Source organism: Mesoplodon mirus, assembly GCF_964341445.2.
Source record: "Mesoplodon mirus genome assembly, chromosome: 7".
Lineage (NCBI taxonomy): Eukaryota > Metazoa > Chordata > Mammalia > Artiodactyla > Ziphiidae > Mesoplodon > Mesoplodon mirus.
Genome location: NC_138983.1, coordinates 3,061,081 through 3,078,894, shown reverse-complemented (window position 1 = coordinate 3,078,894; position 17,814 = coordinate 3,061,081). Strand labels below are relative to the sequence as shown.

Below are 17,814 nucleotides of genomic sequence, written 5' to 3'. Positions count from 1 at the left end.
CTATGCCTGGCCGGGCCTGGCAAACTGGGGTCCACAGGCTAACCTGGACCGCTGCCTGTTTTATAAATAAAGTTTTATTGGCGCACAGCCACACATTAATCTGCATATCATCTGTGGTTAAGTTCACACTGCGGCGGTAGAGTTGAGTAGCTGTGAAGAAGTCCACGTGGTCTGAAAAGCCAGAATATTTACTAAGTGACTCTCTACAGAAAAAGTCTGCTGGACCCTCTAACCTAAGGCAGGAGTGGAGGGGTTTTCCTGAGAGCCCTGGGTAGCTCTGGGCCCTCCTACAGCCATCAGCCGAGGGTGGGGACAAATCTGGAGGATGCAGAGTGACACCAGTCAAACCCAGCACCATGAATAACTCAGAATTCAGATTCTCAACACATCTTGACATTTTCTAACAGAAAGGTTACATGTTCAAAGACCATCTTGTCCACCATTATTTCAAGAGACAGAAAACATGGTTTTCTGGGTTTTGTTTTGGTTTTTTTTATGATAAAATATGCTTAAAATCTACTGGGGACAATTAAGGAATGTTTTTCCCCTCTAAGGCAATAATTAAGAAGCACACGTTGGCACAGATGTTTTACCAGCCAAAGCCAAGGCTCACTATGCGTGTTTTTCTAGTGCAGCCAAGCAAGATCTCTCCATGCTCATAAAGCCATTCCAACATCCAAATGCCTTCGAAGACCTAGGGCCCCAGCTGCGTGCAAATCCCATCAGTATGCTTTCATTGAGGAGCTGGCCAGCACCTCTCAGAATACTCCTTGGAGTCAAACTGAAATTCCTCCCCAACTGCATCTGGCTGAGCTGCTCTCCTGTGCCAGGAGCAGGGGATACCCTGAAGGACGGTGGTTTACGCCCCTGAGAAGGTGAGCCCAAGCGGGGAGGGGATGCCCCTAGGGAAGACAGGCAAGGCCTAATAACGACCTGCTCCTGGGCAGTTCACCCTGGCTGTACTGCAAAGGGCTACAGAGTAAAAAGTACAACTAACTCTATCAGGGGCTCATCAAGGAAAGGCTTGACTGAGGGCAGGATATCTCAGTTGGGTTTTGAAGGATGCATAGGAGTTTTCTAGGGCAAAGAATCTAGGAGGTTTCAATAGCTAGAAGCAAAGTGGGATTACAGAGTGGCTGGAGGGGCCTGGGATGGAGTAGCCATGGAGTGAGCAGGGAAAGGACTTGGGTATAGGTAAAGGCTGGAGATTTCACTCAAAAAGATGGAATCATTGCTTTGGATTGGATGGCAGAGAGAGGATAAGCAGAGTGCACACAGGTTAGGGGCCCCCAGCAGTCACCCTAATCCATGATTTCCCCTCTGTTTCTCTAGGTGGTGGACCCCCGACCCCTATTTTGCTCAGCTGCTCTGTGGAGTGTCCACACCTCCCTCCTCCAGACCTTAAGTTCCTTGAAATCAGAGAAAGAGAAGAAAAAAAGAAAGGACAGAGGAGTCCTTACTAGTGATGTCCAGGAACTATCTTGACTTCAGGCACCAAGGAAACTGACACCACCCCCTGAAGCAGTGCCCCAACCCATCTCTGGGGAGCCAGCCCCTTCCCACACCCCTCCATGTGCCCCCCTACTGACTTCTGGCCTCCCCCTGCCTCTCGGCAGGACCAGAGGCTCTCAGCTTCACTCTCCATGTGGTAGCCCAGTGGTCACACTGCACGGGGTGTGCACATCCCACCCCTGCGGCTTCCCAAGCACACTCACTCCCAGCTCGCCTTGGTTTTCAGTCCATCTCACACAGAAGACTGTGGGTTTTGTACAAATTATTCTCATCGAGGCTTCACTTGTGGGTGTGTCCCCAAAAGTAGTGAGAGCGGGGTCCTGAAGAAAGATGTGCACGTTCACAGCATCACTATTCACAACAGCCAAGAGGTGGAGGCGACCCATGTCCCCTGACAGATGAATGGACAAAATATGGTCCATCCACACAATGGAAGATTACTCAGCCTTAAAAAGGAAGGAAATTCTGACACAGGCGACAACGTGGATAAACCTTGAGGACATGATGCTCAGTGAAATAAGCCAGACACAAGAGGACAAATACTGTGTGATTCCACTCCCACGAGGTCCCTAGAGGAGTCAAATCCACAGAGACAGAAAGTAGCTGGTGGGGGCCAGGGGCTGGGGAGGGCATGGGGAGTGAACATTTAATGGGGACAGAGTGTCAGTTTGGGAGGATGGAAAGTTCTGGAGAGGGATGGAGGGGATGGTCGTACAATAATGCGAGTGAAGTCAATGCACTGAACTGCATGCTTAAAAATAGTTAAGACAGTCAAATGTTTGTTATGTTTTACAATATTTAGCTACAACTAAAAAGGAATTAAAAAGAAAAAGCCCACTGAGGACATGTTTGTACATGTAGTGATGTAAGGCTTGCCTGTTTCATGGTGGTCCTGTTGGGGTCTGGTGGGGCACCATAACTGTCTTGGGGGCTCTGTCAGCCACACCCTTCCCCATTTCATGGCTCCCCCCCCCAGGCCCCAGTAGAGACCCCCTGTGGGGTGACACCATAACCGCAGAGTCTGCACCCACAGCCATGGGGGTTTCGATGCCCATCTCTGACTGTACCAGCTGTGCTCCAGGACCCTCCTCTCATTTTCTGTGACTCAGTTTTCTTCTCTACAACAGGGATAACCACTCTCAAAGAAGCAGGTGAGGACCACTCCCCGCGCTGCACTGAGCACGTCTCCCCAGATTCCTATGTTGAAGCCCTAACCTCCCAATGTGACTGTATCTGGAGATGGGTCTTCAGGAGGTGATCAGGTTAAGTGAGGTCATGAGGGTGGGGCCCCGATCTGATAGGATTAGTGTCCTTAGACGAAGAGACACCAGTGCTCGTTCTCCCTCTCCACATGTAAGGACACAGTGAGAGGGGTCATGCAAACCCAAACCAGGAAGACGACCTTCTCCTGGAACCAAGCAGGCTGGCACCTTGATCTGGGACGTCCAGCCAGGACTGTGAGAAATAAACGTCTGCTGTTTAAGCCGCCCCATCTGTGGGACTCTGTGCCGGCAGCTGGAGCTGGACATCCACCTGCAAAGCACTCAGCACAGCCCTGGCCCCGGTGCCCACGTGGTTATGGAGGGTGTGGGGCAGCTGCCCTGCTCACTGACCTGGTTGTAGAGGGCGCAGATGTGCAGGGCCGTGTTCCCCGAGGCATTCTGGGCCCCCATGTCAGCCCCGTAGAAGAGCAGGTGCTCCAGGTGCTGCACGTGTCCATACCTGCAGGCCTGAAAGGAGAGTCCACGCTGTAAACCGGGAGCTGCCCGGGATGCACTGAGCGCCCCCAGAACCAACGGTGTGGCCAACACAGCCCAGCCCCCATTCTGGACCAGGTCCCATCCCTCAGACCCCTGGGGAATCAGGAGAAGGAACTCGTATTGGGTTTGAGGACTGTGCTCACCTGTTCGACTGGGGGGTCTGCAAAGGGGCCCCGTTCCTTCCATTCAGCCCCGAGGCCCGGGAAGCCCAGAGAGACCAGGGCATGTCTTTGCCCCTGGCCTCAGCGACCTGCCCCAGGAAATGCAGACCAGGATGTTCCATCCCAGGTCTTGTTTATCCAAGCTCCCCACCCCGGAGGAGGTGTGAAAACAGCCGGGAGCAGTGCATGGACCCGGCTGTGTCCTGGGAAGAGATCCCGCCTGTCCTCTTCAAGGCAAGGAGCAGCCCCACCCTTTTCTGAGCCCTTCTAGGAGGTGATGTGTGATTTATGAGCCAACAGGGCTTTGGGGTCAACCAGATCTGGGCTCGTTTCCTAGAACTTTCACTGAGCCTCTGTCTTCATGTGTAAATGGAAACCCTACTCTTCCCAGGGTTCTCATGAGAGTCACATGAATAAGGGGCCTGAAAGGACCCCCAGTGATGCTCGGGGGCAGGCCAGCTGCCCCCCACCCCTTGCAGCTCACAGGGAGCAGGGAGGGCCCCATACTGTGACCAAGGGGGCTGCTGTCCAGGTCCATCAGAGGGTCCAGCGCATGCCGCTCGATGCTGGAGCAACCCTTGACCTTGGGAAGCAAGTCATATCCGACTAACCCCACCCCATCCACCGGCACTTCCTGGGCACCCAGCGATGGGCAGTGCCAAGGGCGTAAGACCCACTGTCCCTCTGGTGGGGTGACAACCGGATAGGGAGACATGAAAGGCAGGAAGCAGGGGTCCTGACCCAGAACTGCTCACACCGAGGGTGGGGAAGCGCCCGGTGGGGAGATGGCCGGCCAGGCCAGGACAGGCAGCTGTGGGTGGTTCGGGTTGGGCTGCACAGTAGCCAGAGGAAGAAACGCTCAGTAATTCTGCCTTTCCGATAACTGAGACAGACTGAGGGGCGTTTCACCCCTGCACAGTCCACGACAAAGAGCTACACCTTGCCAATTAATAGAGAGGAGAGATGACAGGAAAGACACGGGGACTAGTAATTGGATGAGCTTTAAAAAAAAAACCCTGAGAAACACCCACTTACAACCCCTGTGCTGCCCATAAAATCATCTCATCCGTTTACAGAGCAGATCGTTACCGAAGACACGGTTGCTTTTCCCTGCCCACCCGCGCCTTCCCTTCTTGTGGCAACAGCGCCTGCCTCTTCCTCTGGGGGCCACCTGACCCCACTCCCAGAGATCTGGGGGCCTGCCCCACCCCCATGCCTGCAGTGGACACAGAACATTCTATCTTCTGGCCACAGGCGTGGGCTTGGGATGCCCAAGTGACTCTTGGGGGCCTGTAAAGATGAGACTGGAACATCTGTCAGAAACACTGAGAAAATGAAGTTCTCTCTTTTCCTCCAAGGTGGCCAGGAAAAAAGCCACAGAAGCCCGGAGCTGCTGGGGCCACCAATGCAGAGGAAGGGAGAAGTGGGAGCTAAAGGAAGGAGAGAGAAAACAAGACACACACACACACACACACACACACACACACACACACACACAGCCAAGCAACAGATGCCCTGTGGACCCCTCTCAGCTACAACTGTGCCTGGGTCTTTCAGGATGTAAGCCTAGGAATAATTTTCATTTTCCCCTTAAGCCAGTTTGAGTTGGGATTTCTGTTCCTTAAATTGAAGGAGCCCTGGCTAATCAACTCTCTCCAAAGAACTTCCAGGAGGCAAGACTGTGTTATGGCTTAATTGAATTGTCCTGTAGTCAAAAACAAAGAGAGTTAGCATAAAAAACATTTTTACAATCACTCCAGACTCACCCTTCCTCTTCCCCTGGTTAATCTGAAATTGTGAGGTTTTACATTACATCATCGGGATGGTGTTCATGTTCTCCCCACCAAGGGTTACAATAGGATCAATGCAAAAAGTAAAATAGAGCCTTTTACTCTGGGCTGACTGTCAGGGAAAGAATCCCCCTCAAGGACTTCTTTCTCCAAGCCTATTGTTTGAAAACAAGCGAAACCAGAAAAATCAGACAAGTGCTGAAACAAAAAAATCTCCTGTAATCCCACAGTCTTAAATTCTACCATTCACTTTTTTAAAGGATCTTCTTTGCATGTCTCTTCTTTTAAACCACCGGCTGTTACGTGATAGAAGCCGTACTTGCTGAGGAAGCAGCCTCGCAGACGGGAAAGGGTGAAGGGAATCTGAGCAAGGTGCCGGCCAGACCAGTCAGCAGACTGGCTGCATTCAAGGGGGCTGAGCAACAGGTAAATGAATGAAGGAAAATGGGAGCAGGTTTCCCACTGTCAAAGAAAGGGAGTTACTAATCCAGTGCAGGAGAAAACCAGAATAAACTCTGTGGTACTGGACAGGAAAAAGAGGTATCAGTATAAGCACATGGTTTTCAATACAGAGAAAAGCAAAAGAGTAATGTGTAGGTACACGTGGACGTGTGAGGACGTGTGTCCCTAACTCCCCCTCCTGGGAGGGGCTGGGATGAGCAACAGCCCGGTAGCAGCGAGCACACTTAATACTCGGATCTTGGGTTCTAAATACCACCCTATACAGTAAGTCCCCCTACACATGAACAAGTTCAGTTCTGAGAGGGCTTTCGTAAGTCCAATTTGTTTGTAAGTCCAACAAAGTTAGCTTAGGTTGCAGATAACACCAGACACGGGAACTAAGTTACGTGACTGGACATGCGAACACACATTCTCATCTTTGAAAGCTTGCAACTTGAAGGTTCGTATATAAGGGACTTACTGAACTCAAAAGAACAAGGGCTTCGTACAGAGATGGCCTATTCCAGGGCTGAGGCAGGAAAAGAACGAGATGAGCTTGGAATACCTTGTTGAGCCAGAAGGTAAGGAAGTGCTCAAGAAAGGATGGGGGTGTGTCCACAGGACACACAGGCCATCTTGACTCAAGACAGGCTCCCTGGACCCAAGGTGGGACAACATTAACAAATGGTTACCTGTTGAATAAATAGAAATCCACAAAACCAGGTTGCTACAAATAAGTGAATAAATAAACAAGAAGAGAAAGCTCTTCCTGATAACAGAAAGCCAACTAATTAGTGCAAGAAGCAAGGATGGGAGTAGAAAATCTCCACTTAGCAATGAATTACTTAATTCAGACAAGAAATACCATTGGGTGCTAAAACTAGCAGGTGCGAGGGAGATGAGAAAAGGGGTTTTCTAACATAGTCTAAAGATCCCACAAAATACTAACTTCAAAGGGAAGAGAAAACTATGGTGGAGAACCTGGCAGATTCCCCGTGATCAGGGGGTCAGAGTGAACATCACCCATAACAGCAAATGGTCACCACCTGCCACGTAACAGGACTGCCAGAAACACACGTCCCTTCCATGATATTCCTGCAAAAATGCACATCTTGCATCTCATCACGAGGAAACACGGAGCAAACCCAAATTGGGAGACAGTCTCCAAAATGACTACCCCATAATCTTCAAAAGAGTCCCTTGAGAGAATCTAGGGAAGACTGATGAAGTCTCACAGATGCAAGGGCTCCTGCAGGGTCCCGGACTGGATCCTTTGACTGTAACGGGCATTATTGGGACAATGGGAAAAACTCAAATGTGGTCTCTGAATGAAGGGAATACAGGAGTTCTCTGTATTGCTTTTGCAACTCCTCTTAAAGTTTAAAATTAAATACTCATTCACAGTTAAAAAAAAAAAAGAAAAAGAAATGAGCGCTTGCTTGACATAAGGACCTCAACGCTTCTCAAAGTAAGAATTTGTCCTCCCCCAAGATAAGCCGTGCTAACCCTCTGTCCTTTTTCTGAAAAGGGTGTTGTCCTCTCTGGCCCTTGGGAGACAGATTAAAAGGGTTGACAGAGGTCAGAGAGTAACTAGAATGTAAAACTAAACAGCACCTCTTACACCCACATTGCTTACCCATTTTTTTCTGAGATGCTTTATGGAAAATGCATGTATGTGTGGGGCTCCGCCCACATCTCCTGCCTGCAAATCTCCCGGGCACGAGTATTTGGAGGAGACTCCCCACAAGATTTGGGATTTGGGATTCACCGACCTGTGCTGGGCATCCCCCCCCAACACATAATTTGGTGTAAATTGGGAAAAGAGTGCTCCTTCCTTCAAGCACTTCACTGCCACCTGCTGGACACCTGTTGTGATAAATCTACAAGCCTACATTTACAGCAAGTGTAACAGCGCCCCCTGGGGTTGTGCAATGCAATAGGAGCAATAAAGAGTCCACTGCATTGCAAATGATCCTGCTTGGTTCAGTGCCACCAGCAAAATTATTTAAGTCCACACCACACTTAGGCTTTTCTCCTATAATATGTACTTTATAAGATAAGCGGGAGATAGGACAGCAGAACAGTTAGCATGCCGTAAGCACCCACAGAGAGACCCAGAACCACACCCTGCTGTGAGCACCATGAGGGAAACTCCCCAGGGGCCTGTCCCTTACTGTGGGGTCAGGGGAAGCGCCAAGGACTTGGAGCCCAGGGCTGAGGGTGAGCAGGGGTGAGTCAGCAAGGAAGAGGGACAGGAGGGAGCAGTGGCCAAAAACTGTAATTTCCTTAAAGTTAAAACTCCTCACTTGAAAATGATAAATAATAAATAGCAACCAATAACAAAGTTACGGCCAAATGATAAAACATCCTTTACAGAATCATTGCAGGAATCAAATGAGACCTGTGTGAAGGCCTGTGAGCAAATTGGTTAAGTGCTCTCTGACTGACAGGTATCATTCCTCCCAGACATGGCCTGATGACAATGATAAGGATGACAGTGATGGGGGCGTGGCCAGATGATAACGACCATGATGGTGATGGGGGCGTGGCCAGATGAGAATGATGGTGATGATGGTGGCGTGGCCAGATGAGGATGGTGATGATGGGGGCGTGGCCAGCACTTATTGAGCACTTACTAGATGCCAGGCCCTATAGTCAATGCATCACTTATCTGTCTTGAGAGCTTTATGAATTGTTACTCAGCCAGCTTTAGAGATTAGCAAAGAAGCACAGAGAGGGTAAGCCACTTGCTCAGGTGACCCAGGCCATGTTGAGGGGGTTTTGCAATCCCAGCCCAGAACATACGCTACTGACAGCACGAGAAGGAAATCTCACTTATCCTCCAAATGGAATCGACAGACTCAGGGAAGGAGGAAGGGAGCGAGACGCCCCATGTGGGTCAGTCCTGTGGGCATAGCTGCCCACGAAGGTGTGTGGAAACACGAGACCAAGCAGCTGTCCTCTCACTGGGGACGGCATCCTCTTCAGGAACCTTGGCTTCACCAGCAACTCTTCCTCAAGTCCTGAGATAGCCAACCCCCACCCCCTTAGGTCGGAGCTAGGTGCCAGGCACTGCCCCGGTGGATATGAAAGTACTTAGCAACTGAAACTTCAGTGAAGCCCCCGTTATCTGGCCCACCATGTTCTGGGAATGCATCTGGGTGTTTTTTTACTTTCTTCTTTATGTTTCTTCATAGTTTTAAAGACTCTCATGTCGAGTAGATATTTCTTTTGTAATGAAAAAAATTAGAGTAACCTGAATAAGTTGAAAGATGGTTTGTAGACAGTTCAAAAAAGTTCTCTTCCAAAGTCAGCATTCAGGGGACGGGTGTCCCCAGTCGCGGGCCCTGGGGGCTGAATGTGAAGACCTCCCTTTGCAATTAAACACCTGCCCAGGGCAACGCCCCGGAAAGCCACGCAAGCCTTCTGCAACACCTGTGAGCAGGTCAGGCTGCGGGCACTCAGCTGCCCTGGAAGGATGCGGAGCCAGCTGGCTGGGAAGGAGCTGTGGGCTGCCATGCAGGGGGAGTTGTGGACCCCCGAACTCCGAGGTGCTTCTCCAAGACAGCAGGGCCAGAATCAGTCCAGCTGGGCGATGCAAACCCACCTGCCCCCTACTTCCTTCTGCCACAAGTGCCTTGTCATTAGAGGGGTGGCTTCTGTCTGAGAGCCCTGGAGGCCGGACGAAGAACCGGGCTTCTGGCAGGGAGCCGCGCTGGGAGCCTCGGGCAGGTCACTCACCCTCTCTGGGCCCGGCTAACTCAGAGACCAGCGAGGGTGCCTGCGAGGGCTGCTGGAGGGGTGTGAAAAGATGGAGAGGACAGCGTTTGCTGGGTGACCGTGAGCCCTGACGAAGGATGATAATCCGGGGGCGGGGGGACGGCAGTGTGCGAGGTCCGTCGCTGAGCCCCCTGCACGATGCCCTCCTGACGGTCACGCCAGAGCAGGTGAAGACAGCGGCTTGGATAACACAGGTGCTTCCGCAGGACTTGCGTGAAAAAGAAACCCGCCACTAGAGGGCGCTGGACGGACCCTGACGGGTGACGCGGGATAGCGGAGCAGGATGGGACAACTGGGCTGAAGGCCTCCAAGCTCCAAAGGCGCTGACGGGGGCGGGGACCCCGGAGGTTGGGTCGCTCTGGTGCTGGATGCTCGGAATCCACGCAGGGGGTGTCAGGGGCTGGAATCATGGCAGGGAGCCGGCACCGAAGAAAGTGACCTCCCACTGCCCCAACACACACGGTCACCCTCCGTCTCAGGGCAGCCGTCCCAAGAGACAAGCGAGATGGCCACGACTGTCACCTGCATTCGATGAGGGAGTCAGACTCAGTGTGAGGCCAACCCAGCACGGAGTGGGGTGAAACATTAGCCTGGTTGAGCGGGGAGGGGAGAACAGGTAGGAAGGGGGGCGAGGGGAGGAAAGAAGAGAGCCCAGAGAGTTCTCCAAGGTCATTCCAAGGTCGTCGGGGCACGGAGCGCCCCCGGTGAGGGGTCCCTCAGCTGGACTTGGGCTGAATGCACTCCGTTACCTTATGTTCTGTGTTTCTGATGCTCTGGCATCGGGGGTCTTGCTGGCTGCTCCCCTGAAGGGGCTGCCCTGCCAGGAAGAGCTGATTTCTGGAGATGGAAAAGGACTCAGCCATGAGCACAGCTTCCAAATACAAACCACCGTGCAGAGTCCTCACCTGAGCCCTCCTCTATGGGGCTCTCACACTCAGGGCCCCTCAGCCCTGTCCTAAGCACCCAGGACAGGTCCCAGACAACAGGGCAGCCCCCGTGCCCCAGGGCCACTGAGGTCACTCAGCCTGCTTGTCATGCCTCACCTGTTCCCTCCCTTGAAAACCACAGTAACGTCTCTGCGCGCACAACACCCCCGCCTTCCCTGCGTGGCCATGGGTGGTGGGTTGTGCCCCTCTTCTTGGGGTCCGTAACAAACCATTCTCGCTGGTAGGTATCTCCTGATGGGTTGGCCTCACCAGGCCTGAATAGTAGAAAAACCTACATTTAACAGAGAGGCTTAGGAGCAGATGCTGGGCATACGGAAATACAGGGTCCTTGAGGATTCTTCCAAAAGGCGCCGATAAAGCTCCGATCTGTGCCAGTGAAGGCCTGAGGTCTGTCCCATTATCTGGGACACCGTCCCCGTGCCCAGTAGGGTCCAGGGCCCACCGCCCGGGGGACTCGGACACTGCCCCAGTGCCGTGACTGCTTGGGGCAAATGCTCTCCTGCATCCCTCTTGAATCCCACATTTAAGGACAGTATACTCTGAATTCACATTTTGGAGTTCAAAGAGAACTCTGCAAAACAACAAAAGGAATATGCCTAAAGGGTGGATAAATCTAGGGAAAAAAAGAATGTAGGCGTTTTCAGGTAGGATGGTTTGGTTCCCAGGTCGTATACACATTTGGCCCGTCACGTCCTGGGAGGGCTCAGGCATTCAAGGAACCCTGGAGTTAAACGTCTCTGTTCTGTGGACACTCCTTTCCCAATGATGGTAGGGGTGGGGCGGGGTGGGCTGCTCTCAGACACATCACTGAACGGGACATCAGGCGTGGAGCTGACCTGGCCCAGCTCTTCCCTCGGATGGGCCTAGGGGGATGGGCCCAGGGGGATGCCCCGCTTGACCCTGTCACTCACAGCTTAGCCTGGTACCCTGGACCAGCAGCCCTTGTGCAGAGAGCCCGAGGGTCACGAGGAGGGCGCGGGGCTCCTGTCCTCAGGTGGCCTCCCCTCCTCACCCGGGGCCTCCCGGTCTGCATCTCCTCCTTCCACACGGGTCCCCGGGGGGCTGAATGGCCCCCCCCCCCAGGGCTGCTCACGCCAACAGAGCTAGGACCCCCCTTGGGAGTCGCTGGAGGAGCCTGAAACTCTCCCCTTTCACACCCTCAAGGGGTCCATGTGTGACGATGGGCTTGGCCTTTTAAAGGGCACCACGGAGCTGACGGCCAAGTGCAGCTATGAGCGGAGATGAGCAGAGGGACAAAGCACTGCCCACACCTTGGGGACGCCCGTCCTGCCCCAGCCTGGTCACCGTGTGAACCATCTCGGGGAGATGTGAAGCACTGCCGGGCCTGCTCCACACGTGGGCGCAGACGTGTGTGTGTGCGTGTGAGCACGTATGGGTCTGTAATCTTTGTTCACGTCAATTTGTCTCGCTGTCCCCACCCCCCGCCACGGGGACGTAAGACCCACAGGACTGGGTGTTTCTGTTCACCGCTGGGTTCAGTGTCCAGGACACTGAGCGGGCCTGGCAGGTGACACGTGTGCCAGTGGGTAGGCGTGGACTTGCGGTGTGGCTGCAACGCCCGGGGCTTTGGCTAAGTGGCTCATGGTGGCCGCCTGGCACCCGAACACCACGGAACGTGAGCAGTTATGGGTCTAGGCCCCAGGCCCAACGGGGTCTCCAGCACTCATTTGCTTTGCTGAGTTAAAGGAGGCAGATCCCTGGAGCACGGCCCATTCCTGGGGGCGGCAGATGCCCCCCAATCGGCAAGGCCGCCAGTCGAGGTGGCCGGTGGTGGAGGCGCCCTGAGCCTGTGCCCCTGCCCTTCAGCTCTGCCCTCCGCCCCCAGCCTCTCAGGCCCTTGCGGCCTCACTCCCCGCATAACTGACCCTTCCATCCGCCGAGAGGCACGCGTGCCTCCTCTCAGGCTGAGCGGCATCCCCACAGGGCCCACACCTCCCCTGGGAACGCGGTGGTTTCATAGGACGAATCTGAACCCAAACGAAGACAGCATCACAGAACTTGAGATCTGCCGAGCAGGAAACCTCGGGGGCGCAGAGTCTTCACTCCACCCAAGCCCTTCTGCTCCGTTTCCATGTCTCCAGAAGGATGCAAGCTGGTGCGACACTGAGACCCTCAGCGGGAGACTGACATCCCTACGCTTTTGCCTCTTCCAGGCCCAGGGGGCACCTTCAGCGCCCGGGTGTGTGAGGGCAGGCCCACCCAATCTGTCCAGGCTGGCAGTGCCCACTGGGAGCTCCACTGCCGGGACCACGGCCTCCAGCCTCATGCTCGGATGCCAAGTGACAACCCCGCTGGGGGAGGGGCAACTCCTCCCAGCACCTTCTTCAGTGAAGCCCTGGAGACCTGGAACCGGTCACTGGTGAGGTCCACGCTGGGCCCTCCGTCCCGTGTCCCCTGAGCAGCTCACCCCCCGCCCCCCGCACAGAAGAAGCCAACAGTACCGACGCCATCCACTGCCCAGCACCACTGTGGGCGACAAACAGAGCAACGCAGGCTCTGGGGTTGTGTGCAGCCTTGGTCGGGGAGCTGGGGGCCCAGGATGTGACACTCCAGGCAGAAGCAACTGCTTCAGCCAAGAGGCCAAAGCAGGAAGGCTGGGCTTATCTGGAAAACATTGGGTATTGCTAACATTCCGTCCTCTCTATGGCCCGAAGGTGTGGGAGGCCCTGCTGATGCCCACTTTACAGATGAGCAAACAGAGGCCCAGCGGGCAGGCAGGCATCACTGCTCCTCTGAGGTCCTGCCCAGGGTGTGGGCTCGAAGCTGTGAGCAGCTTCGCAGATATTCCCCCCTCCCCCAGCACAGTCCCGTCACACCACAGGAGGGAACTGGATGCTTCTCCAGGCTGCGGGGACGCTGATGAACCGGAACTGAGCACTAGAAAGGCCAGGCGGGGGTGGGCCCGGGCCCACCCGCTGCACCTCAGCAGCCGGGTCCTCTGCCTACAGTGGGCAGGTGCGTGACCCTGCTCAGATGGGCAGGTGTGTAAGGTGACGGCGGTGGAGGGAAACAGGCAGCCTGAGAAGCAGTGAAATTCACTGCAACGTAAAGGCCCAGCAAGAGAACGTCAGAACCTCTTCCTTGACCTCCTGGATGGGCTCTCCCCTTGACCTCCTGGGCGGATATTCCCCCTCTGCTTTCCCAAACCCACTGTCCACCCTTCTCCACCCGGAGACCCTGACCTCCAGGCCTGCACCACTAGGCTCTGTGATTGGCCTGCTCTGGCGGGGCTCAGCCAATGGGAGGGCGGGAGGATGGAGCAGCCGTCGTACTTCCCCGCATCCCTCCGCGACACGGCTCCCGCTGGGGGCTCTCCTCCTCGGCCCGCTGTCCCCGCTTCCAGGGACACAGTGTCTCCTCTCCTTGCCCTCGGTCCACTAAAGACTCTTCATCGGAGCCACTAGGTGGATCTGTTTCTGTCACGACTACAGCCGACATTCCCCCAACTCCAGTGTTGCAGGTGGGACCTGGGAAACGTTCGCCTCATCCACGGAAATCGGGCCCTGTGCTGGGTCACCTGTGCTCAGAAAGCACCTGCATGCTCTATCAGGGCGCCCACGGCTCCTACGGAGGGGACATTCACCCAGCACCCCAGCCCCGCCCGTCGGAAGAGCAGGTGAGGGGCGAGCCCCACGCACCTGGTGGATCTCGTGCCAGCCGTTCTCGTCCTTGCAGCTCACGGCCGCGTGCTCGTGCAGCAGCAGCTCGCAGCAGCAGGGGTCGCCCCCGACCACCGCAGTGTGATACAGCGGCGTGAGACCGTAGCTGTCCTTGTAATCCGGGGATGCTCCAAGCTCCAACAGGGTCTGAAAAAAACACCAACGTGTGGTCACTGGTCTCACACCCCCCTTCACAGGAGTGGATCGATCAAGAAGGAAGAGGAAGGTCACGCTCCCCCGGGCCAGGGTGACGGAGCCCTCGGCTCCCGAGCTTTTCCTGGCCTCCCAGAATTAAGGAGGCCTCAACTTAGATGACGAAGTTTCTGGCCCTAAAGGAGCACTTGGTGCCAGGCATGCACACGTGCTTACACATCCGGGAGATGGGGAGGCTTTCTGCACACGTGGCCCTCTGGGCAGTACCTGCTTGAGCCTGGCTGGTCCCTGTGGACCAGCGGACAGCAACGAGGGAAAGGTGACATTTTCAGGAAAAAGGTGTGAACCTAAAAGTCCAGTGTAAACCATCTCCATGCACGTCCTGCAGCTGGCAAAACTAGCAAGCATTGTCAAGAACACTTGATTTCCGAGGAAGCCAGCTGATGAGTGTGCAGCTGCTATGCAGTTAAGAAGTCTGCTTTACAGAAAAGCACCATCTTGGGGGTCGTCACCCCACAGCAGTGGGTCCTCTCCCCTCCTCGCCAGGGCCCTGATAGAGCATGGGCTGGGGGCATGCGCCCTGTGCCCGCAGGCACAGAGCCAGGGCCAGTAGAGCAGGCTCGAAGAACAGTGTGGGGAGGAAGACGGGGGTGAGGTCCGCCCTCCCCCCTCCCTCGGCATCAGCTTCCAATGTCTGGGGCGGCTCTGGCAGCAGCGAGGCTGGCTCAGTGGCGGAGGGTTGGCTTTGCAGCCCCCTCCCGTGGAGGGCGGTGGTTTTGAGCTGAAAATACGAGCCCTTAGGCGGAATCAGAAGGGGAAAGATAACTTTCTGTGAGCAGCAGATTCTATAATAAAAGCAACCACACCAAGGGTGGGGGGGAGGGTCAGACCACACTTCTGAGCTCTAGTCAGACACAATTTGGGGTCACTGCAGGTGGCTGTCGTGGGATGGGGAGTGGGGCAGGGCATACCCAAGGGATCAAGGAAGGGGGGGCGTCACTGTGTGAGATGGGCCCCGCCTGTACCTTCAGGGCCAGCAGGCTCCTGGTGCGGGCGGCTTTGTGCAGGGCCGTCATCCCGTCTTTGGCGCGGAAGTCCAGGTGGGCCCCGCCGTTTCGGAGAGCTTTGATCACCTCCACGGGGTCGTCCAGCTGCGCGGCTAAGGTCAGGGGAGTCTCTAGGGGCCCAAACACATGCACATCAGAACCAGCACTTGGGGAAAAGCTGCCAAGTCACATGACCCCCTTAACCAAGTTCAAACGTCCCAAAGCGAGCTTGACAAACTGACCCGCCAGGGCATCACGGCTCCCACCCACCTGCCAACCCCAAACGTCTGTGCACTTAGCATGGCTCTGGCAACCCTAGTGACGATGGCGGTGACTCTCGCGGTCACGGGCAAATAAAAACGGGGGCAGAGGCAGGGTTCCACATCAGCCCCTTGTGGGCTCTGAGTTCGAGAAGCTGCCCCGGCTGCCTCTGCCCTCGGTACACAGAATCCCGCAGCCCCAGCCGACGCTGCCCTGTAGGAGGAGGAGGGGTCGGTCGGGGCTGCGGCTAAAGACTGGAAAGGCAGATGCCCGCCTTTCTTCATTTCAACTTCACAGCATCTACGGGTATCTTGGCAGATGCCAGGGACTGAGCTGCAGGGAAACAAACGTGAGTAAGACATAGGGTCGTGCCCTGCAGGGGTCTCCATCTGGGAGAGCAGAGAGACCCCGACAGTCATCATGATGGGACCGGACCAACGCAAGGAAGGGCCCACATATGCAGTGGGGCAGAGGCCCAGGGGGCCGAAGGCTGAAGCCCGCCTCTGTGGCGACGAGGGTCAGGAAGGGGCTCCCACACCCCGTGCAGGTGGACCAGGCTGCAGGTGGCCATGGCCGAGCATGTCAGTCTTTGTTATCGGACGTCCCTCCTCAGTGACCCTCACGCGCCCGCCATCGCCACCGCCAAGCAGAGCGCGTGATTCTGATGTGGTTAATTTGAGAGGCTCTTACGTTACAGAAAAGGGCAAAGAGTAAAACCACAACATGCAGGTTCCCGTGGCCCCAAAACACTAATAGTCAATAAGGAATCGTTCTGTCCTCAAGCACGTTTTGAGAGTAAAAGGACTGGGGCATCTTCCATGGGGTGGAACGCCCTGCTAACTGCCTGTCACTGACACATCGTCACATCACCGTCCATCCACAGGAAAGGCAACGTCATCACAAATCTAGATTGATGACTCCCTTCTATTTTCAGTTACATTTATTTATCCATAAATGGGCACGGTTTGGGGGGCTCTTAAAATTCACCGCTGGAATCCCTCTGCACCTTTATTTTTCGTGGTGAGTCTCGTGGGCTTACCCTGCTCCTTGAAACTCATCTGCAGCGGGTAGACACACCCTAGAGCATGTGTAAAGTGCAACTTATGCATTCTCTCCCAAGGGAGGTGGTACGATGCTTATGAATGCCACTGACGCATCCCTGCTGTGTACCTATGAGAGGCACCTTGTCACGCGGGGGTTTTTGAAAATTAGGAGTTTGGGGACTTCCCTGGTGGTCCAGTGGTTAAGACCCCACACTCCCAATGCAGGGTGCCCGGATTCGACCCCTGGTCGGGAAACTAAGATCCCATATACCACAGCTAAGAGTTTGCATGCCGCAACTCCTGAGCCCGCACGCTCTAGAACCCACGCGCCACAACTGGAGAAGCCCAAGTGCTGCAATGAAGACCTGGTGCAGCCTAAATAATAAAATAAATAAATTAATTAATAAAAAATAAAAATAGGCATTTTCTGGGACAGCCAGGGGACTCTGGTGACAGTGGGAATGTGCCCTCACAGAAATCACCCACAAGGCAAGGAAAGCGTGGCATGGTGAGGGGTGTTTGGGAATCCAGACCATCTGGGAAATAGGGGTAGAGATGTGGAAACGGGGCAGACGTGCAGAGAGAAGCACACTCAGAGAGAGAGAGCAGCATCCGAGGGTCTGGGTTCCTTGCAGGGAAAAGACAGCACGGGAGGGCGGTGGGTGAGGGGTGATCTGGGAAGGGCGTAAAGGACAGGGCCGTCGGGAGCAGCCAGCAACTACCCTCCAAAGCCAAGTCCCTCAGAGCAGCTCCTCAAGTCTGAGGTCAGCATATTCGGGATGATGGCACCTGGGGCAAGGTCAACCTTCCAAACGATTCGGGCTTTTCTTTCTTATGTGGCTGTCTGCACGCGGCCAGCGGAAAAGCTAGGCGGTCCAAAGGAGATTTTTTTTTTGTTTATACGGCACTATTTTCATAGCTGACGGCGTCAAGGTCATTTTACAATGAGAACACTGTCTCAGAGGGAGGCATTGGCAAATGGTAAAATTCCAAATCACAAACCCCTGTGGCCCGGCCGGGCAGACAGCGCTGGGCACGTAAGCAAGTGGAGAGAACTAGACAGCCGTGGCTGGCTGTGCGTCTCCTGTATGAGCTGGGACCTCCAGCCCATGGACGCCATCCAGGGACATCGAGTGGCATGTGGCAGCATCTCGAGGGCTCCAGAGACCCTCCTTGAATGACACTGCAGACCTGCCACGTTCACACCCGCCACATTCAGACCCGGCCAGGACCCACGCTG

The 17,814-nt window shown here is 54.9% G+C and overlaps 1 protein-coding gene across 8 annotated transcripts in view; it reads right to left on the bottom strand.

The window, feature by feature from the left end:
• SHANK2 (SH3 and multiple ankyrin repeat domains 2) overlaps positions 1-17,814 on the bottom strand; it is a 549,250-nt gene that overhangs the window by 402,885 nt on the left and 128,551 nt on the right. For all 8 annotated transcript variants that reach the window (XM_082629529.1, XM_082629530.1, XM_082629526.1 and 5 more), the window contains 3 exons: positions 15,250-15,401; positions 14,051-14,218; positions 3,126-3,242 (listed from right to left, as the gene is read on the bottom strand). In XM_082629529.1, coding sequence (XP_082485655.1) covers positions 3,126-3,242; positions 14,051-14,218; positions 15,250-15,401 — 437 coding nt within the window. The remainder of the gene's footprint in view (positions 1-3,125; positions 3,243-14,050; positions 14,219-15,249; positions 15,402-17,814) is intronic.